The sequence below is a fragment of the Oncorhynchus mykiss genome, chromosome 31 (assembly GCF_013265735.2).
Source record: "Oncorhynchus mykiss isolate Arlee chromosome 31, USDA_OmykA_1.1, whole genome shotgun sequence".
NCBI lineage: Eukaryota > Metazoa > Chordata > Actinopteri > Salmoniformes > Salmonidae > Oncorhynchus > Oncorhynchus mykiss.
In genome coordinates, this window is record NC_050571.1 from 26,801,092 (window position 1) to 26,828,756 (window position 27,665).

At 46.8% G+C, this 27,665-nt stretch overlaps 1 protein-coding gene across 13 annotated transcripts in view; it reads right to left on the reverse strand.

Moving 5' to 3' along the window:
• Positions 1–27,665, reverse strand: part of LOC110504859 (protocadherin alpha-C2) — a 187,298-nt gene that overhangs the window by 12,957 nt on the left and 146,676 nt on the right. For 12 of the 13 annotated variants that reach the window (XM_036969644.1, XM_036969643.1, XM_036969653.1 and 9 more), the window contains 2 exons: positions 17,047–17,105; positions 10,130–10,218 (listed from right to left, as the gene is read on the reverse strand). In XM_036969644.1, the coding sequence (XP_036825539.1) occupies positions 10,130–10,218; positions 17,047–17,105 (148 nt within the window). Of the gene's footprint in view, positions 1–10,129; positions 10,219–17,046; positions 17,106–24,432; positions 27,543–27,665 lie in introns of those variants that run through there. The other variant, XM_021583718.2, reaches the window with a different exon arrangement.

Consider the following 27,665-nt stretch of genomic DNA (forward strand, 5'->3'; position numbering starts at 1 on the left):
GTGCACACCTTGAAGTGTAATGTCCAGATGGATCATGTGACACATGGTGGAGACAAGCTTTCCCAAGAGACAGTCTTGAACAGGAGGACGAGCCACTGCCAAGGGTGTGTGTGTGTGTGTGTGTGTGTGTGTGTGTGTGTGTGTGTTCATCTAAAGGAGAGTAATGCTTCTAATGAGGATGATAGGGTCATTAATAGTGACTAAATATCAGACTAGAAGAAACAGATTTATTCTCAGTGGAGCAGAGAGAGAGAGGGGGAGGGAGGGAGAGAGGGGGATGGAGAGAGGGAGGGAGTGAGGAGGATGGAGAGAGGGGAGTGTGTATTCATAGCAGCAAGATGTGTGACCTGTTGCCACAAGAAAAGGGCTACCAGTGAAGAAGAAACACCATTGCAAATACAACCTATAATTATTTTTATTTACTTTGTACTTCATTACAAGACTATATACAGTATAGACATAATATGACATTTGAAATGTCTTTATTCTTTTGGAACTTTTGTGAGTGTAATGTTAACTGTTAATTTGTAATTGTTTATTTCACTTTTGTTAATCATCTAGTTGTGCAAATAATGACTTTCAGAGGTGACATAATTATTTAAATAAAGTCTACCTGTGTGCAATCTAAGGGTCACATGATCTATCACACGATCTCAGTATACAGTATATCATATATATGAGGGGATGAATAATATATATATATATATATATATATATATATATATATATATATATATATATATATATATATATATATATATATATATATATATATATATATATATATATACACACACCTGTTCTGAAGGGCCCCACAGTCTGCAACACCACTAAGCAAGGGGCACCACCAAGCAAGCAACACCATGAAGACCAAGGAGCTCTCCAAACAGGTCAGGGACAAAGTTATGGAAAAGTACAGATCAGGGTTGGGATGTAAAAAAATATCCAAAACTTTGCACATCCCACGGAGCACTTTAAGCCGTACACCCGACAAAGCTGGGCTTTACAGAAGAGTGTCCAGAAAAAAGCTATTGCTTAAAGAAATAAATAAGCAAACACGTTTGGTGTTCACCAAAAGGCATGTGGGAGACTCCCCAAACATATGGAAGAAGGTACTCTGGTCAGATGTGACTAAAATTGAGCTTTTTATTTGGGGTTTGAGGGACTTCCATCAAGGAAAACACGATGTCTCTCAAATCCAACACCTCTCATCACCCCGAGAACACCATTTTTCATAGGCAGGGACTGGGAAACTGGTCAGAATTGAAGAAATGATGGATGGCGCTAAATACAGGGAAATACATTAAGGGAAACCTGTTTCAGTCATCCAGAGATTTGAGACTGGGACGGAGGTTCACCTTCCAGCAGGACAATGACCCTAAGCATCCTGCTAAAGCAACACTTGAGTGGTATAAGGGGAAACGTTGAAATGTTTTGGAATGGCCTAGTCAAAGCCCAGACCTCTATCCATTTGAGAATCTGTGGTATGACTTAAAGATTGTTGACACCAGCGGAACCCATCCAACTTGAAGGAGCTGGAGCAGTTGTGTCCTGAAGAATGGGCAAAAATCCCAGTGGCTAGATATGTGTAAATCAAATAATACAACCCACCCCAAAAAAATCAATTTTAATTCCGGGTTGTAAGGCAACAAAATAGGAAAAATGCCAAGGGGGTGAATACTTTCGCAAGCCACTGCAGACAGAAGTCAGATGGGATGGAAATGGGGAGGGGTTGAGGAGAAAGAAGAAAAGATAGGGAGGCATTTTTGGATAAGCAGTGAGGAACAGCTTAGTCTTCCCCTCCTGAGTTCCCTCTCTGCCCCAGGCAATTTCCAGAGAGTTCTATCCAGCACACCTGCCCACATAACAATACTTCCACCATGGAGTCTCTGCTTAAGCAGCTGAAAGCTGCCTCTTCAACCCTCCAACTCTGCATTCATAAAATGTGAATTCTATGTCTGCACCCTCCTCCAATCTAACTCAGCAGTGCTCTGTGGTCATGTTGTTGGACTCCAGGAGGTTGAGTTGAGGGAGAGTGACACAGAATGGACCACATGCCGAGGAGTTAATTTCCTGAAGAGAGGGAGCACAAAATACCTCTGCTTTCCTCTTCCCCCTTCCTCCACCTCTCTTCCCTTCCTCCCCCTTCCTCCCTACTCTCACACTTCATCTCTCTCGCACCCGTCCTCCCTCTCTCTCACCCTTCCTCCCTCTCTCTCCCCCTTCATCCCCCTCTCACCCTTCCTCCATCTCTCACCCTTCCTCTCTCTCTCACCCTTCCTAACCCTCTATCACCCTTCCTAACCCTCTATCACCCTTCCTCCCCCTCTATCACCCTTCCTAACCCTCTATCACCCTTCCTAACCCTCTATCACCCTTCCTAACCCTCTATCACCCTTCCTCCCCCTCTATCACCCTTCCTAACCCTCTATCACCCTTCCTAACCCTCTATCACCCTTCCTAACCCTCTATCACCCTTCCTCCCCCTCTATCACCCTTCCTCCCCTTCGCTCACCCTTCCTAACCCTCTATCACCCTTCCTAACCCTCTATCACCCTTCCTCCCCCTCTATCACCCTTCCTAACCATCTCTCACCCTTCCTCCCCCTCTATGACCCTTCCTAACCCTCTATCACCCTTCCTCCCTCTTCTTTCTCTCTACCCTCATCCTCTATCCTCTGTTTAGCCTCGACAGGTGCAAGCTGTTGTTGACTCCTGTCCCCCCTCATCAAATCAGGCTGTGTGTGTGTGTATGTGTGTTTGTGTGTGTGAGTATATGTGCGTGTGTGTATGTCATCAGATAGAGCAGTAATGCAGAAAGACCTGCACTAAACCTGCCTCCACCTCTGCAGTACAGCACAGCCCTTTCTATGTAGGTCAGTCTCCCTCTCTCTTTCTCCCTCACTCCCTCTCTCCTTCCCTCTCTACCTCACTCTCTCTCTCCTTCCCTCTCCCTCACTCCCTCTCTCCTTTTTTACCCTTGCCATGCCCTTCTCAGAACATTTCTAGCTAACACATCCTCTTCCTCCCTCCAAATACGTCTCCCTCCTTTCCTCTCATCTTTCCTCTAACACTTGTTTTTATTCTCTCCCTCATAGTTTTGTTTTTAACCAACAGTCACCTCCCTTTTTCTCTCTTTATAAACAGGCTTCAACCTCAACGCACTCCACGTCCATATTTCCATTTCCTTCTCCCTCTCTCCCTGCATATCTCTCTCCCTCCCTTCCTCTCTCCCTGCATATCTCTCTCCCTCCCTTCCTCTCTCCCTGCATGTCTCTCTCCCTCCCTTCCTCTCTCCATATCCCCCTCCCTCCCTCCCTCCCTCTCCCTCTCCCAATACCCTCTCTTTGCTGTCTCTATCCACAGTATCTCTCCTTCTCTCTCGACACTCAGTTCAGGGCTATGAATGGTTGCCGTGGAAACTGCATCCTCCAGTGAAGCGGTAGAACATGGGCGTCACAGAGACAGTACTGATGCTGATGGAGAATAATGCTGCAAGCTTTCACACTCTCCCTCTTTCACACTCTCCCTGTTGTTCGCGGAGAGTCCAACCACTCTCCGCTAGCAACAGCAGCCTTGTACCCCCTCCTCTACCTCCATCTCTCATTTTCTCTCTCTCGCTCCCTCTCGTTCTTTCTCTCCCTCCCTCTCTCATTCTCTTTTTTTTTAACTCATTGTCACACTCCCCCCTTTATCTCCCCTTTCCTTCTCTTGCCTCTCACTGCTCTCCATCTCTCCTCTCCTTCCTTTCCCTCTCTTTCTCTTTTCTCTCTCCCAGGGGATCGTTCAGATCCTACACTGTACTCTGTGAATCCCAATGCGTGCCTCTGCTTCAGAGACAGAGCCCTGAAATGGAGGGATGGAGGGAAAGAGGGAGGAGAGGAGAGAGGGAGAGAGATAGTTAGGCAGCAGGCAGAACCCTGATTTCATTAATGTGAGTATGTTAATCTGGGCTCCATCTGTCACACCAGGAGCTGCACACAAATTAGGGAGCCAACACACACACACACACACACACACACACACACACACACACACACACACACACACACACACACACACACACACACACACACAATCTCTCTTTCATACATACACATAAGTATTTACATATGTGAGAGCACATACGCACACTCACAAACAAACACACCAAAGCACCCTGGGGGATGACACAGAGGTGTAATGTTTTGCTGTGGCTCTTCATCCAACAGGCAAAAATAGACTATCAGACACAAACCAACCCTGCAGTTCTAACACTCCCGGGATACAACTACACTCCTAACTACACTAACCTCTCGTCTCACACTGCAGCAACATATTAGAGTTACTTCAGGTCCAAACCTGCAGAAAGCAGACAAGCAACGACTGACTGACTGACCAAATCATGGGAGCAAACCACAACACAAGTCAGAGTTAGTTATCAAAGTCCATATTTAATTATATGAGCTTTATCACAACCCTGTGACTCTCAGGCAATTCAGTGTCTATAAATGAATTCTCTGAGAGCCCCTTCTGCATTGCAACTGCCATCCTTTAATAGCAAAGAACACACATAGTCAGACAGCATAGACATAATAAATCGTTCAGCTTTGTCTCCTTACTCAAACCCCAGAACCATAAACCAATCCTCCATATCAACAGGCATATATCAAATTGTCATTTACATACAACCAACTCTAAATACAACCAATCCTATCTTGACAAGATCACAGAGACACACTGACTGGCACACAGACATTGTGGAGCCAAGAGATACACGCTTGACCACTCCCCTCTCTCTAGCCCAAACAACTTAGTCTTGACATAGAACAGATACTGCAAACCCTGCCACAGTATTATACAAAAATAACATTCTTGATGAGAAGTAATTTACAAACATATGATGAATACAAAACATCTTACATATGTTACCAACAAATTCGGATTATTCCACGACACATGATAGCGGCTGACTGGCCACTTCCATCCGCATCCTCCACTACATTGTCACTGTTAAAACTGACTCACATTTTGAGTTTGTTAAATCAAAGCACTCTACATCTTAAAATGTACCAGAACCATTGTTTCGACTCCATCCCCAAATCTTCATGCCCACAGTTGACACTGCTCAATTTGGTACGCATCTCATTATTTTTACTCCCTCCCCCCATTAAAATCCATCCCAGTTCCTTCCCCCCAACCCCTCAGTCAACTTCAGCAGACTCTACCCATGAAGACAAGCAGCTCAACCCCTTCAGTCTCCCTCCACTCACCACCCTCTGCTCCAGGCTGCCACTCCTCAACCTGGGCATGACATCAATTGTAGAGTGGGGGAGGCTGTGTGTGTGTGTGTGTGTGTGTGTGTGTGTGTGTGTGTGTGTGTGTGTGTGTGTGTGTGTGTGTGTGTGTGTGTGTGTGTGTGTGTGTGTGTGTGTGTGTGTGTGTGTGTGTGTGTGTGTGTGTGTGTGTGTGTGTGGACAGAGAGATCACAATCTACTCAGTTATTGCACTGTCATCCCTCTCTTCCTGTGTCAATCCATCTCTCTCCCACTCTTTCTCCATCTCTCTGTCCTCCACATTCTATACCTCTTCTACTCCTCTCTTTACCCTCCACTTTCTATCTCTTCTAACCCTCCCTCCATCCTTCCTTGGATTTCTACTACATAACACATTCTAGCCGAGTTCCTCTCCACCCAAACACACGTCTTTTCCGGATGGTACTGACCTTGAGTCAGATGTTAATGCTGCTTCTGCAGTCATAATGAGTATGCTAATGAGGTAGAGAGCAGCTGAGAGCAAGAAGCCATGACCTGTCTTGTCCTCCACGGATTACAGCAGTGACAAGAACAGTCAACAGGGTTACCAAATGATGGTGGATGAATGCCATTTTGGCAAAAGACAAGCTGACACTGCATCACATTGGGCCTATAATAAGAAGGAAGAGTGTGTATGTGAGAGGGGGATGGAGGGAAGGAGGGAGAGAGAGAGAGTGAGAAAGTGAGAGAGAGAAAGAGAGAGCGAGAGAGAAAGAGAGGGCGAGAGAGAACGAATTGGCGAGGGCACTAGAACGGTCTGCAGCACCCGGCCTCACCCTACTAGAATCTGAAGTCAAATGTCTACTGTTTGCTGATGATCTGGTGCTTCTGTCCCCAACCAAGAAGGGCCTACAGCAGCACCTAGATCTTCTGCACAGATTATGTTAGACCTGGGCCCTGACAGTAAATCTCATTAAGACAAAAATAATAACTCAAAAATCATAATAACTTGCATAATAATTATGCAAAAATATCCTCAGTATACAACGTAAAACACAAAAAATGCATGCAGAGCAGAATTAGACCAATACCCAGAAAAATAGTATTTAAATTCTACAACCAGGAAGTGATTCCCAAACCTTCCATAACAAAGCCATCACCTACAGAGAGATTAATCTGGAGAAGAGCCCCCTAAGCAAGCTGGTCCTTGCAACACATTTAGTCCCAACAAAATCATGAGGAAACAAAAACATAATTACTTGACACATTGGAAAGAATTTACAAAAAAAATGAGCAAGCTAGAATGCTATTTGGCCCTAAACAGGGAGTACACAGTGACAGAATACCTGACTATGTACAGACTCAGTGAACATAGCCTTGCTATTGAGAAAGGCCGCCGTAGGCAGACCTGGCTCTCAAGAGAAGACAGGCTATGTGCACTCTGCCCACAAAATGAGATGGAAACTGAGCTGCACTTCCTAACCTCCTGCCAAATGTATGACCATATTAGAGACACATATTTCCCTCAGATTGCACAGACCCACAAATAATTTGAAAACAAATCTAATTTTGATCAACTCCCATATCTATTGGGTGAAATACCACAGTGTGACATCACAGCAGCAAGATTTGTGACCTGTTACCACAATACAATACAACCCATATTTAAGATGTTTTTCCCCTTTTGTACTTGAACTATTTGCACATCATTACAGCACTGTAAATATACATAATATGACATTTTAAATGCCTTTATTCTTTTGGAACTTTTGTGAGTGTAATGTTTACTATTAATTTTAGATTTTTGACTTTTTGTCTATTTCACTTACTTTGGCAATGTAAACATATGTTTCCCATGCCAATAAAGACCCTAAATTGAAATTGAAATGAAGAGAGCGAGACAGAGAGAGAGAGAGAGAGAGTGTTTAATATGTCTCTGTGATTAGGTCTATGAGGCTCAGAATCTCTTAGATAACATTTACAGAGGCTATCCTATTGATTCTGGACATCTCTCTCGATCTCTCTCTTTCTCTGTCTCTCTGTCTCTCTAAATTGCTTTATTGGTATGACGTACCTATTACCAAAGCATACTTTAAGTGATTAATTTACAATATTAACATAATTCAAATAATAACAATCAATATTGTCAACAAGACAACAGTGACAACGATAATCAAGGGACAAAATAACCATACATTGAACAATAACAATGGCTTAGAGAACACATGCAGGTTGGTTGGTCTGTCAGACACTGTCCCTCAACTTATGGCAGGCAGCAATGTAGTGCGCTGCCAACCCACAGTTCTCTGCGTCCTCCCCCAACAGGACGGGTAGCCTATTCTCATCAGAGAGGTCTTTGAATCCTTCAATAAGACTTTCAAACTTGGGGAAATGACACTCTCTAATTGTTTTATATTTTTTTCAGGAAATGCAGCTCTGTCTCGGGTAATTTAATTTATTCTGATTGATTGGATGTTCTGGTCCTGAGGCGTCAGTGTGTTTGTAGAACATGATTGTGAACTCAGCCCCAGGACCAGCTGGATGAGGGGACTCTTTTCTTTGCTCAGCTCTTGGCATTGCAGGTCTTGGTAATGATATGAGAGGGGGTCACTGTATTTTAGATGTTTCCAAAACTTAATAGCAAGTTTTGGAGTTTTTATTATTAGTGGATAATGGCCCACATCTACCCTGCATGCATTGTTTCTGGTTTTCCTCTGGTCATGTATGATAACATACAGCCGGTATAATGCATCAGGCTGCTTTTCTGTATTTTGAAAGTTGTATATCTTGAAACCTAATTGCTGACATGCAAAACATTTTGGAAACATATCAACAATAGACTAATGAAACAAATACAAAAGGAGAGTTTTTGGGTAGAATTTTCTTTTAAGAGTAAGGTAAACAATATAGATGACAGCAAACATTTATTCTCTTTTCAATTGTCTTCTTCCTATTCATTGAACAAGTTAACTTTCAGTGCAATAGCTGTGTGTGTGTTTGATTAGTGCAGATGAACTGGAGGAGCTGTTTCATCAATCCTACAGAGTTCTTCTGTCCTCTGAAGGCCTCCGCATAGCTGCGCTGGTCCTGCTGTTGGGCCCTGTGGAGGTCTGGGCCGGAGGGCTGCCTGTTTGGTCTGGTAGAGGTGGTGGTCTGGTGGTGGGTGGGGCCTGTGGGGTGCATTGGGTCTGGTGTGGTGTTGAGGGGGCCTGGGGCTTCTTGGTGGTGCGGTGGTCTGGTTGGGGTCTCTGGGTGGTCCTCTGTCCAGTGCTGCGTGGGCTGTTTGTCTACCAAGTGTCACGTCCTTTAGGATCTTGGCAAACATCCCAACTTTCTGCATACTCTAGTGGGAGTGGTTGTGCAGGTGCTCTGGGGTGATTGTTGGGTTGTGAGCAACGTGTACATTTGGGAGCAGGGCAAGCTGTATTGCTTTTCTGGATGGTACGGACGAAAGTCTCTGCGGGGCAGCAGAGGGGAGATGGCGATGTGGGAGTTGGGGAAGGACTCAAGCCCACTCTGTTGACCAGGCTGCCTACTCTCCCCTGCTCCTCTCTGTTGACCAGTCTGTCTACTCTCTCCTGCTCATCTCTGTTGACCAGGCTGTCTAATCTCTCCTGCTGCTCTCGGCTGACCAGGCTGTCTACTCTCTCCTGCTCCTCTCTGTTGACCAGGCTGTCTACTCCCCCCTGCTCCTCTCTGTTGACCAGGCTGTCTACTCTCTCCTGCTCCTCTCTGTTGACCAGTCTGTCTACTCTCTCCTGCTCATCTCTGTTGACCAGGCTGTCTACTCTCCCCTGCTCCTCTCTGTTGACCAGGCTGTCTACTCTCTCCTGCTCCTCTCTGTTGACCAGTCTGTCTACTCTCTCCTGCTCATCTCTGTTGACCAGACTGTCTACTCTCCCCTGCTCCTCTCTGTTGACCAGGCTGTCTACTCACTCCTGCTCCTCTCTGATGACCAGTCTGTCTACTCTCCCCTGCTCCTCTCTGTTGACCCGGGGGGGGGGGGGGCTCTCTAGGAGTCTCTACAGTCTGTTCCCTTCACCTTCTTGTTGACAGACTCCTTATCCATCTCCTACTTCACCTGCACTTGCCCACTCTTCATGGTGGCCTTTACCTCCTCAAGCGCTGTGGTAAGCGGGGGGCTGCTATTTTAGCTCAGTAACTCATACCCCTAACAGAGCCAGCCTGTCTCTCAGCAGACTGATGGTGGTGTGGTCTTGGCTCTGGTGGTTGTAGACGGGCAGGGGGAGGGGGGCTAGGATAAACCTGTTGGTGGATCTGTGTTTGTGCTCCTGCTGTTGGAGTGCCTGAGGTGAGGGGAGAGGTAGGGGCGCTGTCCTTGTCCTTTTCCCCCCACTATCTTCTCCAGGGTGGGGAAGACCTGCACAAAAGAGCTGAGTGGAGCCTCACTGCCCTGGACCACGACACTGCCGTTCTGGTACACGTTTACCGTCTGAAACCTGTTTTCCTGGTCCTTTTCACAGTCCTCGAAAATGTGTATTGTCCTTCCCCTGCAGGTTCCTTTCTTTGTTGTATAGCTGAAATGCCTGGTCACAGCTGTATGCCAGGCAGTGGTGTAGTCTGTGTAAACTAACAGGCCCCCCCCCCCCCCCCCACCCCCACAGAACATGTGTGATTTACTCTGAGTGGATAAGGGGCGGTGAGCAGAAGAGTCAGGGTGATTGAGTACCTGATCTCTACCTCAGTTAAGTTATAGTTGCTCTGGGTTAAATGTGTCAGTCAAAGTCAGTAAAGGTTTGCTTTGGTCAGTCTGGATTGTTCTGGGTTGGTCAGGATTCGTTAGTCAGGGTGGTCTTAGTCTTGTTTCATCTGCTTTGGTCTGGGTTGGTCAAGATTAGAGCAGTTCAGTGTGTAGGGTCGGGGCCCGGCTCTTACCTCCGGTGGCGCTAGACACGGTCGGCCAGTTCTGGACCAGAACCCCCTGGGCTCCCTGCATCACCGACGACTCCTCCATGTGCACTGAGCTGGAACAACACAAACACACACACTGAGGTTACACACTGGGGAAATATAACACACACTCAGAGGTTACACACTGGAGAAATATAACACACACTCAGAGGTTACACACTGGAGAAATATAACACACACTCAGAGGTTACATACTGGAGAAATATAACACACACTCAGAGGTTACATACTGGATAAATATAACACACACTCAGAGGTTACATACTGGATAAATATTACACACACTCAGAGGTTACACACTGGAGAAATATAACACACACTCAGAGGTTACACACTGGAGAAATATAACACACACTCAGAGGTTACATACTGGATAAATATAACACACACTCAGAGGTTACACACTGGAGAAATATAACACACACAGTCTGATGGTATACTACGAGAGTGTTTCTCGAGTACATACACACAAACACACCCACATTTTCTGGCTGAGCACAATATTATAGTGGCAGCAGCTATAAGCTTCTGTGGACGCAATCCTCTCTCACTGCATTTTCCCCATAATAATATAATTTAACCATGGCAGGGAACCACAGGATGTGTGTGTGTGTGTGTGTGTGTGTGTGTGTGTGTGTGTGTGTGTGTGCGTGTGTATATACAGTCAGTAGTGGGGGTCAGCCAATTCCATCTGAGGAACTCAAGCAGGACCCTGGATTAGGATAAATCACGGCCACCCCAGGGATTTGACTAAGCTTTGCACAGTGTGATAAAAAAAGCGACAGGGTGCGGCCACAACACAGAAAATACAGAACCTTAAACACACAGACTCCTACCGTATTCAAATGTAACGAATCACATTTCACTAAATCCGTTGTCCTCTACTCAAACTCCAAAACATCATTACGGAGTTTAATTATGCAAAGGTTCAGGAACATTTCATGTCGCTTTTGAAACAATCTGCCTATTCCAGTATCATTTATCCCAACAGGGGTAGCACCTTCTGGAATAGTGAGCTACGGGGCAGGGTTTTAACTGAGGATTTAAGAGACTCTCTATCTTTCTCTTTATTGTGTTAGCAAGATAGAGGATGGAACCAGGTACCAGAACATCTCCTGATAAAGACAGAAACCCATGCAGGTGGTTTTAAGGCAGTGCTCTACCTCTCTCAATCCCTCCTGCGCTTCCATTTTTCATCCCCCTCTCCTCTCCTCCCATTTGTCCCTGCTTGGAGAACTGGGTCTCATTTAGTCTCACTAAGGTCAGGTGAGAAGAAACCATTAGCCACTTCGGCAGGAATCGCTCTGCCTTTCACTGTCTCTGTTGCTGTGTTTCTCACTCACTCAGACACCAATATGTTATTGACTATGAAAATTCTCTACTTTTTCCCCCACCTCTATACTGAAAAACGTCAATGTTCAGCTGCAAGGACATGTTCTCCATGAGGTAAATTAAAGTGTGTATGATATAATAGTTGAACATATACAGTAAGAGAGACAAAAGAAAGGGGAACCTTGTGGGAGGAGGTAGCAGGATAGCCACCATTTTAGTTGCACTTCTTCTCAATGCTCTACACACGTCTGGTTGTCTGCGCGTACACAGTGTGTGTCCGTGCGCGCATTTACACGTCCAAGGTCAGGCAATCACAGCTCGATTCCCATCCTCTCCTCGCTCTCTTCCTATCTGATTCCCTCTCTCTCTCCCTCCCCCCATTCTCTCTTTATTAATTTGTCCCTTCTCCCTCTCCCTCTCTTTCTTGCTATCAATTTTTCACTCTAGCTATATTGAAAAGTGTGTGTGGTGTGTGTGTGTGTGTGTGTGTGTGTGTGTGTGTGTGTGTGTGTGTGTGTGTGTGTGTGTGTGTGTGTGTGTAAATGTCCTCCTGTCTTTGTGTAGCGGTGTAAGGAGATGAATAGAGATTTGGTAGGGTGGCCATTTTGTGTAGACTGCTGTTTAGAGCTGGAGTCAATTATTAATGAGGAACACGGGACCGAAAAACATGTTCCCTCAGCTAATGGCTGTATCTGTTTCTCTTTCTCATTGTCTCACCTCCTCCTCGTGTCCTTCTGAAAGTCTGTCTGTCTGTCTGTCTGTCTGTCTGTCTGTCTGTCTGTCTGTCTGTCTGTCTGTCTGTCTGTCTGCCTGTCTGTCTGTCTGTCATACTTACAGCCATGAACCCATATAGACACACTGCCCTCTAGATAAGCATGGTTCATAATTACAGTGAAATAGATGTAGGGCTACAAAACTAAGCAGCTCAACATAATTTCCACAAGTTGATATTGTGTTTGGGGTATACATTCAAAATCTCTCAAAATGTTTCAAGCAAACTGTAATCTCATTAGATTAGACTATAAAGAGATACATCAACATTCAGATGGAGGGAGGGAGGGAGGGAGGGAGGGAGGGAGGGAGGGAGGGAGGGAGGGAGGGAGGGAGGGAGGGAGGGAGGGAGGGAGGGAGGGAGGGAGGAAGAGGGATGAATGGTTAAAGTAGGGCTCCATGCTAAAGTAACAAGAGATTCAATGCATTAGAAGGATTTGCTCTAGCCAATTAACTCACATTAAACCGTGCTGTAATTATGAGGGAATCGGTGTAACACTAATGACACTAGGATGTTACAGTCGTATTAATCTGACACACAAACACATTAATGTACTCGTACAATGAGACTTATACTGTAGACAGACACATAAAACATTAAATTATAACTCAATACAAAGACAAACACATATATGCTGAAGCTAGTGCTGAACCTAGTGCTGAGCCTAATGCTGACCCTAGTGCTGAGCCTAGTGCTGAACCGAGTGCTGAACCTAGTGCTGAACCGAGTGCTGAACCTAGTGCTGAGCCTAGTGCTGAGCCTAGTGATGAACCTAGTGCTGAACCTAGTGCTGAACCGAGTGCTGAGCCTAGTGCTGAGCCTAGTGATGAGCCTAGTGATGAACCTAGTGCTGAACCTAGTGCTGAACCGAGTGCTGAACCTAGTGCTGAACCGAGTGCTGAACCTAGTGCTGAGCCTAGTGCTGAGCCTAGTGATGAACCTAGTGCTGAACCTAGTGCTGAACCGAGTGCTGAACCTAGTGCTGAGCCTAGTGCTGAGCCTAGTGATGAACCTAGTGCTGAACCTAGTGCTGAACCTAGTGCTGAGCCTAGTGCTGAGCCTAGTGATGAACCTAGTGCTGAACCTAGTGCTGAACCGAGTGCTGAGCCTAGTGCTGAGCCTAGTGATGAACCTAGTGCTGAACCTAGTGCTGAGCCTAATGCTGACCCTAGTGCTGAGCCTAGTGATGAACCTAGTGCTGAACCTAGTGCTGAGCCTAATGCTGACCCTAGTGCTGAGCCTAGTGCTGAACCGAGTGCTGAACCTAGTGCTGAGCCTAGTGATGAACCTAGTGCTGAACCTAGTGCTGAACCGAGTGCTGAACCTAGTGCTGAGCCTAGTGCTGAGCCTAGTGCTGAACCTAGTGCTGAACCTAGTGCTGAACCGAGTGCTGAGCCTAGTGCTGAGCCTAGTGATGAACCTAGTGCTGAACCTAGTGCTGAGCCTAATGCTGACCCTAGTGCTGAGCCTAGTGATGAACCTAGTGCTGAACCTAGTGCTGAGCCTAATGCTGACCCTAGTGCTGAGCCTAGTGCTGAACCGAGTGCTGAACCTAGTGCTGAGCCTAGTGCTGAACCTAGTGCTGAGCCTAGTGCTGAACCTAGTGCTGAACCTAGTGCTGAACCGAGTGCTGAACCGAGTGCTGAACCTAGTGCTGAGCCTAATGCTGACCCTAGTGCTGAGCCTAGTGCTGAACCTAGTGCTGAACCTAGTGCTGAACCGAGTGCTGAACCGAGTGCTGAACCTAGTGCTGAGCCTAATGCTGACCCTAGTGCTGAGCCTAGTGCTGAACCGAGTGCTGAACCTAGTGCTGAGCCTAATGCTGACCCTAGTGCTGAACCTAGTGCTGAGCCTAGTGCTGAACCTAGTGCTGAGCCTAGTGCTGAACCTAGTGCTGACCATAGTGCTGACCATAGTGCTGACCATAGTGCTGAGCCTAGTGCTGAGCCTAGTGCTAACCATAGTGTTGAGCCTAGTACTGAGCCTAGTGCTGACCCGAGTGCTGACCCTAGAGCTGACCATAGTGCTGAGCCTAGTGCTGAGCCTAGTGCTGAGCCTGGTGCTGACCATAGTGCTGAGCCTAGTGCTGAGCCTAGTGCTGACCTTAGTGCTGACCATAGTGCTGAGCCTAATGCTGACCCTAACGCTGAGCCTAGTGCTGACCCTAGTGCTGACCCTAGTGCTGAGCCTAGTGCTGAGCCTAGTGCTGACCCTAGTGCTGAGCCTAGTGCTGACCCTAGTGCTGAGCCTAGTGCTGACCCTAGTGCTGAGCCTAGTGCTGAGCCTAGTGCTGACCATAGTGCTGAGCCTAGTGCTGCCCACAGTGCTGACCACAGTGCTGACCATAGTACTGAGCCTAGTGCTGACCATAGTGCTGACCATAGTGCTGACCATAGTGCTGACCATAGTGCTGAGCACAGTGCTGACCACAGTGCTGACCACAGTGCTGACCATAATGCTGACCACAGTGCTGACCACAGTGCTGACCATAGTGCTGACCATAGTGCTGACCACAGTGCTGACCATAGTACTGAGCACAGTGCTGACCACAGTGCTGACCACAGTGCTGACCACAGTGCTGACCATAGTGCTGACCACAGTGCTGACCACAGTGCTGACCACAGTGCTGACCATAGTGCTGACCACAGTGCTGACCACAGTGCTGACCACAGTGCTGACCATAGTGCTGACCATAGTGCTGACCATAGTGCTGACCACAGTGCTGACCACAGTGCTGACCACAGTGCTGACCATAGTACTGACCACAGTGCTGACCACAGTGCTGACCACAGTGCTGACCATAGTGCTGACCACAGTGCTGACCACAGTGCTGACCATAGTACTGACCACAGTGCTGACCATAGTACTGACCACAGTGCTGACCACAGTGCTGACCATAGTGCTGACCATAGTGCTGACCATAGTGCTGAGCAATTTGTGCTTTTTGAGGTCGATTTCACTTCGGTTTGTAAAAAATAATAGTGGTTTTTGATTTCGGTTTGGATTAATTCTTTTTTACATTAAACGCATTATGAAATATGACCTTGAAATATATATTTTTTTGCTTTTGAATTGAAAATCCAAATCCAAATATTGAGAATGTTCAATTGCCAAAACATTGAAAACATTCCATTGTCTCTAACAACACAGAATGAAGGAATGAATAAGAGTCCCATGACAGTAGTGACTGCCCATTACTGCTTATGACTTACTAACCATCATTTATTCACACTACTTTACTTTAATAAAATACTTCAGTTGTGTATATTCTGATTAGATTTTTTATGACTTCATTGTTTAATTTCTTAAAGTCATCATCTCAGCTCAGGCAGTAGCAGCCAGACAGCCAGACAGCCAGCAAGACAGACAGACAGCCAGCCAGACAGACAACCATCTAGCGCTGTCACTGTGCTCCCCAACGAGCCTGGCTCCTCTTGGCTAGAGAAAAGGATAGCCCGTGATCATTGGGTTGCCACAGCTGCCCATGCTGCAGAGCTGTCTGACGAAATCACTATTTTAGTAGTTATTTTAAGAAGATAAGGCACACTTTCAAGACTGCTACAACTATCAATTCGGTAGAGCTACCTCACAAACTGTCTTTATTGCTCTAGTAGTCGCTGTGTTGTGCACATTCCTCTCTCATAGGGTCTATGTGCATCGCCGAGAAGAATAGGTGCAATGGTTTCTGGTCATTGAAGTTATTTACCACGTTTTCTGCGCTGAACTAGGTAGAATATTTTCCTATTGAAAACTCACTGCAACGCCCCGCAGTTCTTTCTTGATTTGATGTCTCTCATGCTTGATAGGATTTCTCTATAGAGAAACAGTGTGTTGAGCTCACAAAAAAAAACTAGAACTAAATGAGAATTCAAGTAATTGAACCGACATTGGTTAATTAGGTCTTTGATAATCGGGGGGGGGGGGGGGGGGGGGGCGGAGATAAACTTTGGTTAATCACTCAGCACTAGTTGACCCTGAAAAAGCAGCATGTCTCTGAGCAGACAGTAGGACGGACGGACGGACAGGCAGACAGACAGACATTGTTTACAGTGAGCTGTGAAAGCGCCGTCAGTTCTGTCATCTCTCATGTTCCTCATCACTTTCACAATGCTGTCCGCCATGGCCGGAGGGTGTGTGTGTGTGTGTGTGTGTGTGTGTGTGTGTGTGTGTGTGTGTGTGTGTGTACACTATGAGATGGCCCGGGCGCAGTGCAGTGGGCGATGTGGTTCACCTGGCTCGTTATTGCTGGCTCTGCTCGTTAACTTGGTCCCTCCCTCTCATTAGCATGCTACTCGTTTGAGTCAGGCTCAGACCATACCCACAGCAGCTAGTGGCCCAATGTCTCATGGGTAATGTGATCCCTGAATTGTGCATTCCCAGTGTCCCGACGGGCCATATTTCCACCTGACTGCCTTCCCTTTCATCCCTCTCTCCATCCCTCCTTCAGTCTTTCACTGACCCCTTGTTCACCCCTCGCTCTCTGTCTGTCTACTACTGTCCAATGGCCAAGCTCAAAGAAGACTGTCAAACGGATGCTTATAAATAGGATAATATCTGGTTTAATTGTAATGTATTGGCAGAAGGAAATTACTCTGTAGTTCAATGGGGTTTGTTAAACAAGCAGCATCATGAGAGGTTCCTTTGGTGGAGGGCAATGGGTAGAGTAGTTTATGATTTAAGAGGGATTAGAGGAATGGAATACTGGTGAAATGTGAATTATCATTCTCATGGACAGCGGACACTTATTGAGGAATGGTAAAAGGATATATGTGCTTACCTCTGCATCCCAGTCCTAAGTGAGGCAGAGTAACGCCAGTCTGAATTCGGCACCTTGGGCTGCAAGAGAGAGAGTGAGAGAAAGAGATTGAGTCTTAAGTACTGCAATAGATCACACAGGCAAAACCCAATATCTTCTCATTAATGAATCATGGCGTGAACCACAAGTATGTGTGCACACACACACACACATCATAACAGTGACAGCTTGCCTCTGCCTGTGGAGAGAAATTAATTCTGTGTTGCACCGGAGCTCCCTGCTCCTCTCCTCCTTTCCTCCCCTCCTCCTCCCTCCCTGTCCTCTGTGAGAGTGATGACTTCAAGAGATAAGCCTGTTCACAGACTGCCCACACCAGACCGGTCCAGTGACCCTGCCTCTCTGCCACAGGCCCTCAGGCCACCCTCACCCTGGGTTAAACCACTCAGCTTCACGTGGTACGCTCCGTTACCATGGAGACACAGTGGAATTCTCACATGGCAGTTTGTGTTGATGGACTTCATCAGGGCTGCAGCTCTATCTCACTCGGTCTTTCACACTCTCACTCTGAATCTCCTTCTTACCAATTTACTATTTTCTTTCTGACTTCTCTTGTACTAGGCTTGGTTCAGCTCACTCTCATTCTCTCCTCCTCTCTCCTTCTCTCTCCTCCTCTCTCCTCTCTCCTTCTCTCTCCTTCTCTCCTCCTCTCTCCTTCTCTCTCCTCCTCTCTCCTCTCTCCTCCTCTCTCCTCTCTCCTTCTCTCTCTCCTCTCTCCTTTCTCTCCTCCTCTCTCCTCTTCTCTCCTTCTCTCCTTTTCTCTCTCTCCTTCTCTTCCCTTCTTTCCCCTCACTTTCTTTCTTCTCTCTCCTCTTGTCTGCCTCCTTCTCTCTCCTCCTTTCTTCTCTCTCTTTCTCTTTCCTAATCTCCTCCTCTCTAACCTCTCAATCTCTTTCTCCTTCTCTCTCCTTCTCTCCTCCTCTAGCCACCAAACCACAATTTTACCCTAAAAGGTCAATAAAAAAAATGTAAGCATCATAAAGTAATAATTTGAATGGACACCTTGTGTGGCTAGAGGATGGAATTTCTCCTCCATCTGGCATGGAGTAAGTCAGAGATCAAGCTAACTAAAATTGTGCCATAAACATCAGCTAGTGACTGTATGAGCTTCCTCTAAGACCACATACCTAGGATCAGATTAACCATTTCCCATTCCAAACCTTCACCATTACAGATTCAAAACATCTCTGTTTGGGAGTCTATTAGATGACTTGTGTGATGTGGTTGTTGAGCGGCTTCACTGAAAGTATATTATATGGTTTAAATATTCAATAAAAAAATTAAAATTCATTATTTAAAAAAACATCTCTGTTCCAGGACCAGTAGTAGGAACAACCTCTAACTTCTCCACAGTGTTGACCCATTTCCTGTGCTGTCCACAAGACAGATGTTAACTTCCTGGCGATGGAGAATCGACCGTAGTCTCTCCACACAGCACATTCATGACGCCAAAATCTAATATGTGGGCCTAATGAGAAGGTCTTGGTATCCCTCCAGGAGTCATTCAGACAGCCCATTACATCATCCACAGGGAAACAAACAGCTACACACAGACAGCTACACACAGAGACAGCTACACACAGAGACAGCTACACACAGAGACAGCTACACACACAGACAGCTATACACAGACAGCTACACACACAGACAGCTACACACAGACAGCTACACACACAGACAGCTACACACACAGACAGCTCCACACAGAGACAGCTCCACACACAGACAGCTCCACACACAGACAGCTAGACACACAGACAGCTACACACAGAGACCGCTACACACAGAGACAGCTACATACACAGGCAGCTAGAGACACAGACAGCTACACACAGAAGACAGCTACACACACAGAGAAAGCTACACACACAGAAAGCTCTGCACACAGACAGCTACACACTCCACAGCTACACACACAGACAGCTACACACTCCACAGCTACACACAGAGACAGCTCCATACACAGAGACAGCTCCACACACAGACAGCTACACACAGAGACAGCTCCACACACAGACAGCTACACACACAGACAGCTACACACAGAGACAGCTCCACACTCCAAAGATACACACACAGACAGCTACACACAGACAGCTACACACACAGACAGCTCCACACTCCACAGCTACACACACAGACAGCTACACACACAGACAGCTCCACACTCCAAAGCTACACACACAGACAGCTACACACAGAGACAGCTCCACACACAGACAGCTACACACAGAAGACAGCTACACACACAGAGACAGCTACACACAGAGACAGCTACACACACAGAGACAGCTACACACAGAAGACAGCTACACACACAGAGAAAGCTACACACACAGAGAAAGCTACACACAGAAGACAGCTACACACAGAAGACAGCTACACACACAGAGACAGCTACACACACAGAGAAAGCTACACACAGAAGACAGCTACACACAGAAGACAGCTACACACAGAAGACAGCTACACACACAGTGAAAGCTACACACACAGAGAAAGCTACACACAGAGAAAGCTACACACACAGAGAAAGCTACACACACAGAGAAAGCTACACACACGAACACGCTCCTCTATACAGGAACAGGAACACATTTTATAGCCCAAAAATTCGGAGAAGCCATATTTGTATTTGTGTTGTGTCAAGTCCACAAAGAAGTACATGTTATGGAGTGATAAACTATGTACTGTTCTTGCAAATCCAAGGATAAAATAGACTTTGTTAGCACAATGAGGGTGGAGATAGACTTCACACCTACAATATTCAAAGGCATATTTCAACACTCCAACCTCTTGTGACACTTACAGTGAGAGACTGACTTCACAGTCCACACTAACGTTCATAAATAAGAGCGTTAAAGAGAGGGGAGATGGTTAAGGAATACAACCGCCATCATTAAGCATGTGTCCTGTTGTACCAGAATGGCCGATGGGGTTGTGGTCTGGCCGTCCTTATGGTGTCTGTATGTGTAAAGGAGAACAGACACACTAACACTGCAGGTTAGAGACGAGCATCTGGACCCTAAACACATCCACAGTCTGATGCACTCCCACAGGAGGACACGCACACACACACACACACACACACACACACACATATATATATGGGCTTGGAGTATATCAGCACCGCCCAGTGAAAGCAAATACTCACAGGTCATAGGGTGGTAATGGAGCTGATATTGTAAATGGAATTTGGTATCTGAGAGAGAGCAAGATAAATGGAATGAGAGAGAGAGAGAGAGAGAGAGAGAGAGAGAGAGAGAGAGAGAGAGAGAGATAGGGAGATTTATCCCTATGTGCTTTTTGTGTACCCTCCCTGCCTAGCTGTGTGGGCACAAATTAGGGCCCTGGGTTTGATTTGGCATCTATCTCCTTGCCCCTCTCTTTCTCCCTCTCCCTCTCCCTCTCTTTCTCCCTCTCTTTCTCCCTCTCCCTCTCCCTCTCCCTCTCTTTCTCCCTCTCCCTCTCCCTCTCTTTCTCCCTCTCCCTCTCTTTCTCCCTCTCCCTCTCTCCCTCTCTCTCTTTCTCCCTCTCATTCTCTCTCTCCCTCTCCCTCTCGCTCTCCCTCTCTCTGAGTAGAAACCCCTCGCATGGATACAGTGTGCGCACCTCCGCCATCGAAGCCTCGTCCAATGACCTTGCTTCCCCCGGCCCCGCCCTCACCGAACCGACCAATCCCGCGGTGGTATAGAGAAACATGTCGCTGCCGGTTAATTACACGGCAAGAACAAACATGAATGGCATTTAATGAGGAAAACGCCAGGGGATAGAGGAGCAATTACCTGAACATTGATGTACGCGTCCCTTTTCATCTGCCTCCTATTTTCCTCTTTAATGACTTGTATTTCCTTTGCTCAGACCACCCATACATTTGCAGGGGTTGACAATAACAACCAGGACACCATACAGCTATTTCTGAATGAAAGCCTTAAATTATGTCTGAAGTTAACATTAGCCGTGTCCCTACTGTCAATTTGTTTTGTAGTAATGGTCATTTTCTCTACTGTGTCTCTATGACAACACTGCAGTCATAACAGTTTCCTAGAAACAGTGAGCCAGTCAACAGTCACCAGTTTCCACGTCACACCTGTCAGTAAGAAGGAACCACTCCAATAATGATGGAAAGCCACCAGAAACATACTAATTGTTTTTATCTATTTTTCCCTGCTTCTCACATGATGGCAAACGAATGAGAAAACCCACTGAACTGAAAATGGGTCTTTAATCCAGCTCCGAGTGTCTGCCTCTCATCCCATCTCTAGCCCACCGAACCAAACTCAAGGCAATCGCTTTGTGCTCTGAGCGCGACTGACCTGTGGGGGATTTTACTGCAGTAGGACCCATGACTCTTTAAGCTGGACAGAACAACACTAATGCCCAGACTATCTCTCTGCCCAGAGACAACTGCACCAGACAAGTCTGTGCCTATTGGACCACAACTAGTGGACCAATCATATTGACTGGCTGAGGTCGTACTAGACCAATCACACTAACCCTTTACACTTTAACCTTCAACATTCCAATCAAGTTTCCAACAGCTATACCACTACCCCTGGACCAACCATGGATCCCATTCCCATATGTATTTTCTACATATGGACCCAGCAGTAGAGTTCACAAAGAAGTGGGGAAGAGAGTAGGAAATGGAGGGAGAGAGATGTTTACTCTGAATATCCATGTGGAAAAGCATTTTGATGACAGCTCTGTAAATGACTACAGAGAAGCGAGGCGCTTAAACCTCTGATACCCTGACTCAACAGAAACAAACACCAGCTCTCTGAAGAAGCTCTGATACCCTGACTCAACAGAAACAAACACCAGCTCTCTGAAGAAGCTCTGAGCACCACACACACACACACACACACAGAGAGCTGAGGGCATACCCTCCCACACAAACACACTGCTCCCACAAAGAAGCTCTGCGCATGGGTGAACACTCACACCTCAAATCTGAATACATGCATAAAGTGCTGGAAAAGGTAGAGAGCATATTGCAGGAAACTGCATGTTTGTACATACTGAGCTCGCGATAGACCACTGCAAATGCAAAACACCTATGCTACAGCAACACAATGCAGCCTGCGCAGGTAACAGTACCAGACTACTGACAAGAATAAACAAAGGATAGGAAGGAGACCTGGGAGTGGCACTGACATAAGAGTGATATATATAAAAAATATATCTACAGTACAGGTCAGAAGTTTGGACACACCTACTCATTCAAGGGGTTTCTTTCTTTTTACTATTTTCTACATGGAAGAATAATAGTTAAGACATCAAAACTACGAAATAACACATATGGATTTATGTTGTAACTTAAAAGTATAAAACACATCGAAATAAATTATATATATACTTAATTCTTCAAAGTAGCCAACCTTTGCCAAGAGTGTGCCAAACTTTCATCGAGGCATTATCTCAACCAGCTTCGCCTGGATTGCTTTCCAACAGTCTTGAAGGAGTTCCCACATATGCTGAGCACTTGCTGGCTGCTTTTCCTTCACTCTGCTGTCCAACTCATCCCAAACCATCTCAATTGGGTTGAGGGTGGGTGATTGTGGAAGCCAGATCATCTGATACAGCATTCCATCACTCTCCTTCTTGGTCTAATAGCCCTTACTAGCTTGGAGATGTGTTGGGTCATTGTCCTGTTGAATAACAAAAGATAGTCCCACTAAGCGCAAACCAGATGGGATGGTGTATCGCTGCAGAATCCTGTGGTAACCATGCTGGTTAAGTGTGCCTTGAATTCTAAATAAAACACAGACTGCAAAGCAACGCCACACCATTACTCCTCCTCCATGCTTCACGGTGGGAACTACACGTTCACCTACTGTGCATCTCACAAAGACATGTTGGTTGGAATCAAAAATCTCAAATTTGGACTCATCGGACCAAAGGACAGATTTACATAGAGCTTGATGGTTTTTGCAACTGCACTTTCCGCATTGACTGACCTTCATGTCTTAAAGTAATCGTGGACTGTCGTTTCTCTTTGCTTATTTGAGCTGTTCTTGCCATAATATGGACTTGGTCTTTTACCAATTAGGGCTATCTTCTGTATACCACCCCTACCTTGTCACAACAAAACTAATTGGCTCAAACACACTAAGACGGAAATCAATTCCACAAATTAACTTTTTACAAGGCACACCTGTTAATTGAAATGCATTCCAGGTGACTACCTCATGAAGCTGGTTGAGAGAATGCCAAGAGTGTGCAAAGCTGTCATCAAGGCAAAGGTGGCTAATTTGAAGAATCTCAAATCTCAAATATTTTTTTATTTGTTGAAAACTTTTTTGGTTACTATATTATTTCATGTGTTTTTTCATAGTTTTGATGTCTTCACTATTATTCTACAATGTAGACTCTACAAGGTGTCGAAAGCATTCTACAGGGATGCTGGCCCATGTTGACTCCAATGCTTCCCACAGTTGTGTCAAGTTGGCTGGATGTCCTTTGGGCGGTAGACCATTTTTGATACACACAGGAAACTGCTGCACGTGAAATAAACAGCAGTGTTGCAGTTCTTGACACACTCGAACCTGTGCACCTGGCACTTACTGCCTTACCCTGTTCAAAGGCACTTAAAAATGTTGTCTTGCCCATTCAGCCTCTGAATGGCACGCATACACAATCCATATCTCAACTGTCTCAAGGCTTAAATATCCTTCTTTAACCTGTCTCATTAACACTGATTGAAATAGATTCATACTATGACATGGAAAGAGCAGGTGCTCCTAACATTTTGGACACTCAGTGTAAATTATTTATGCAAATTCAGAATCCTCCATATCTGCCACAGTATGTTTGTTTTTGTTTTTTTTAACTTGGATAAAAAAAGAGCACTGCTTAATTAAAGGTAAAATCCACTCAAAAACGTTTGTTATTTGTTAAATTAGTCCACTGATGATGCAGTCCTAAAATGTTTTGCATGTCAGCAGTCAAGGTTTTAAGGATTTGGGCTTCAAGCAGCAAAGTGTAACTTTCCACACCATCACAATGAAGCAAAATGTTGATGTGGCCGATGACACTTGTCTTCTTCAACGTGACTGCTGACATGTAAAAGATGTTGGGACTGTATCAATAGTGGACCAATGAAGAGGATTTTCCCTTTAATATTGCATAAACCCAACAAAAAAAACGGAAGCCCTCACACATCCCTCACCTTCCTTGGAACTCTAAATGCCAAACACCACTGTTCCACAAAACATTGCCTGTAGGGAAAAACCCAAATACTAAAACACCCCAAAAAAAACAATCCATGAATAGCTCCTCAGTGTATTGTGGATGGTATGTTGTTGGGATGGGATGACAGGACACACACAGAGATACACACACACACACCTGTATGGCGGTTGCATCTGGCATGCTCAGCCTGCGCACAAACATCTGGCTCTGTCCACTCTGGCTGGTGACGTATCCCCCGGAGCTCCAGGTGCCGCTGTGGGGCCGGCCTGTGTTATAGAACATAAAGGTGTCGCTCCCCGACGTGGCCGTCATACATGTCTTATAGCAGTACGTTTTGGTCATGGAGCCGTTCCCCCGCACCTCGATGTAGTGAGGTTCAACCTTCAGGTCCCTCCGCAGAGCAACGTTGTTGTTGGGTTGACCCTGACCTCCTCCACCTCCCCCACCACCACCACCTCGACCCAATGACCCTCCACCCCCACCAGCCGAGGTGCCCCCCTCGGGGACACTCTTTTGGGACACACAGCAGGGTGAGCAGGAGCCGGGCTGGGTGCAGTAGGCGTGGCAGCGGACGATGGCCAGCACCACAATGGTGACAAGGAACACAAAGGTGGTGGCGCTCAGGGCCACGATCAGGTAGAGGGTTACGTTGGAGAACAGCAGCGGGCTGTGAGGCCTGATGATGCGTTTGGGGTCAGGGGTCAGCTTGGGTGGCAGCTCCATGACGTGCACATTGATGGTGGCGGTGGAGGAAAGCGGCGGGAGGCCATGGTCACGGACTAGAACGGTCAGCAGGAAGGAGGTGGAGTTGTCCTCGCTGACACGCCGCATGGTGCGGATCTCCCCCGTGTGCTCGTGGACTTTAAACAGGTCCAGCTCGGAGGTGGTCTGCTCCAGGGCGTACACCAGCCAGGCGTTCTGACCTGCGTCCCCGTCCCACGCCACCACCTTGGTCACCAGAGCCCCCGCCTCTGCATTCTTCATCAGCGTCTCGGTGGTCCGCGTCCCATTGGCTGGAGGATGGACTACCCTGGGGGAGTGGTCGTTCTGGTCCATGATGTAAACGTAGACTGTTGCTACGCGGCTGAGGGGCGGCACACCACCATCCTGGGCTTTCACCTGGAAGTGGAACTCACGGAGCTTCTCGAAGTCGAAGGCTCGCAGGGCATAGGCCTCTCCCGTGTCGGGTTTGATGCTGACGTAGCTCGCCACAGGGATGCCGTGGTTGTTGTCATTGAGGACGGTGTAGGTGATGCGAGCGTTCTCCCCAGCGTCTGCATCCATTGCCTTTACAACGCACATCGATGCGCCAGGTGCATTATTCTCCGTCATGTACACTGTGTAGGAAGTCTGTTCGAAGCGGGGAGGGTTGTCATTGACATCGGCCACGTCAACTTTAATGGACATGTGTGAAGACAGTGCTGGGGTTCCCCCATCGATGGCGGTTACTGTGACGTTGTAGGTGGAGATGGTCTCTCGGTCCAGGAATGCAGCGGTGACCAAGGTGTAGTGGTTCCGGAAGGACTTGATCTTAAAGGGGACACCAGGTTGGATCTCCAGGGTCACCTGTTTGTTCTGGGCGGAGTCCCGGTCGTTAAGACTGATCAGAGCCACCACGGTGTCAGCCCGTGCATCCTCCCGGACCGGGCTGGAAAGAGATGACAGCACGATTTCAGGAATGTTGTCGTTCACATCCAAAACCTCCACCACCACTTTACAGTGGACTACCACTGCAGAAGGACCCCTGTCCATAGCTTGTATGTACATCTCATAGGAGTTAGTCTCCTCATAGTCTATGTTTTTCTTCACTCTGATCTCTCCTGTATCTGTGTCCATGGAGAACATTTGTCTCACCCTCTCTGGGGTGTAACTGCTAAAAGAGTAAAACACCTCCCCGTTTGTGCCTTCATCCCGGTCTGTGGCGTTTAACTTTATCACTAGAGCGCCCTTGGGCGAGTTCTCCGAAAGTTTCACTTTGTACACAGAGTTGTCGAACACAGGCACGTTGTCGTTGGAATCCAGGACACGCACGTTGATTTTGGCTGTACCTGTGCGCGCCGGAGTGCCTCCATCGACAGCAGTCAGTATCAACTGATGAGATGGTGTATGCTCACGGTCAAATGGCTTTTTGAGCACGAGCTGGATGTTCTTGCTATTTGTCGCAGGCTTGTTGGAGTCCAGCGCGAGGTGCTCATTGTTGCTGAGCCGGTAGAGGCGAACTGAGTTGGAGCCTTCGTCTGCATCCTGTGCGCCCTCGATGGGGAACCGGGACCCAGTTATGACGGACTCTGAGATTTCCAGCTGGTACTCGTCCCGGGGGAACTGTGGCGAGTTGTCATTCGCATCCAGAATCTCCACCTCCACATTATGCACCTCGAGCGGGTTCTCAACCCCCACTTCTAGGTTGAGCAAACAGGTGCCACTGAATTCACACAGCGTCTCCCGGTCGATGCGGTCACTTACCGACAGCTTGCCATTTTTATGATTTATGTTGAAATATCTCCGTGCGCTGTCCGACGTGATTCTGACGCGTCGGGAGGAGAGCTTTTGCAGGTCCAGACCCAAATCGCGAACAATGTCGCCGACCACAGCCCCATTCTCTAGCTCCTCCGGAATGGTGTATCGTATTTGTGCATTTGTAAGGCCACTGAGTACAAAAATTACCAAATAAAAAGTAAAAGGCACATTCTGAGTTATGCTGTAACAGCATCGCACCGCCACAGCCATTGCAAGCAGGCAGGATCCGCAGACGGATTAGAGAAAGCTTTCCATGCGTCCCCACGCGCAACATTAAAAACGGGGGGAAGAGTCCTTGAGTTACCCCCTACTATGTGCAGGACGACCAAAGCATCCTCTCCGGTACATGTGCTTGTTTTAAATAGCGTTTTTCCGTTACATCCATGTTTTCCTTTGTTCGTTTGGCTACTGCTTTTTTCTCTTCTCTCTCCGCGCGGCTGAATCTTGTTCCCCTCTCACGGGTGCTGACTATCGCTCTCTCTCTCCCTCTCCTCTCTCTCCTTCCCCCTCCCTCTCTCCCTATCTGTGCAATGGTGTCTGTGGGAAGCGGGGGAGGGGGAGCAGTGCTCTCTAACCGTACTGGCTGCATTTCACCGATTGAAAACAACGTCAAATGAAAATAAAAAATACATTAATACCTTGAGAATAGGAATAATAGCAATAATTGTATTGCAATTCATCATTATTTTTAACCGTCGGTCGTTTTTCTATTTTTTGAGAGAGCGCGCTCGAGCAGGCTGTGTTTTTTTATCAGAAAGGGAGAGAGAGTGAGGGAGCGAGCGAGCGAGTGCCACCGCCCTTTTCATTGTGTGCGGCAGATACATTGCTGATCTGATTTAACCGTACGCCCAAGCGATTACTTCTCTCTTTTC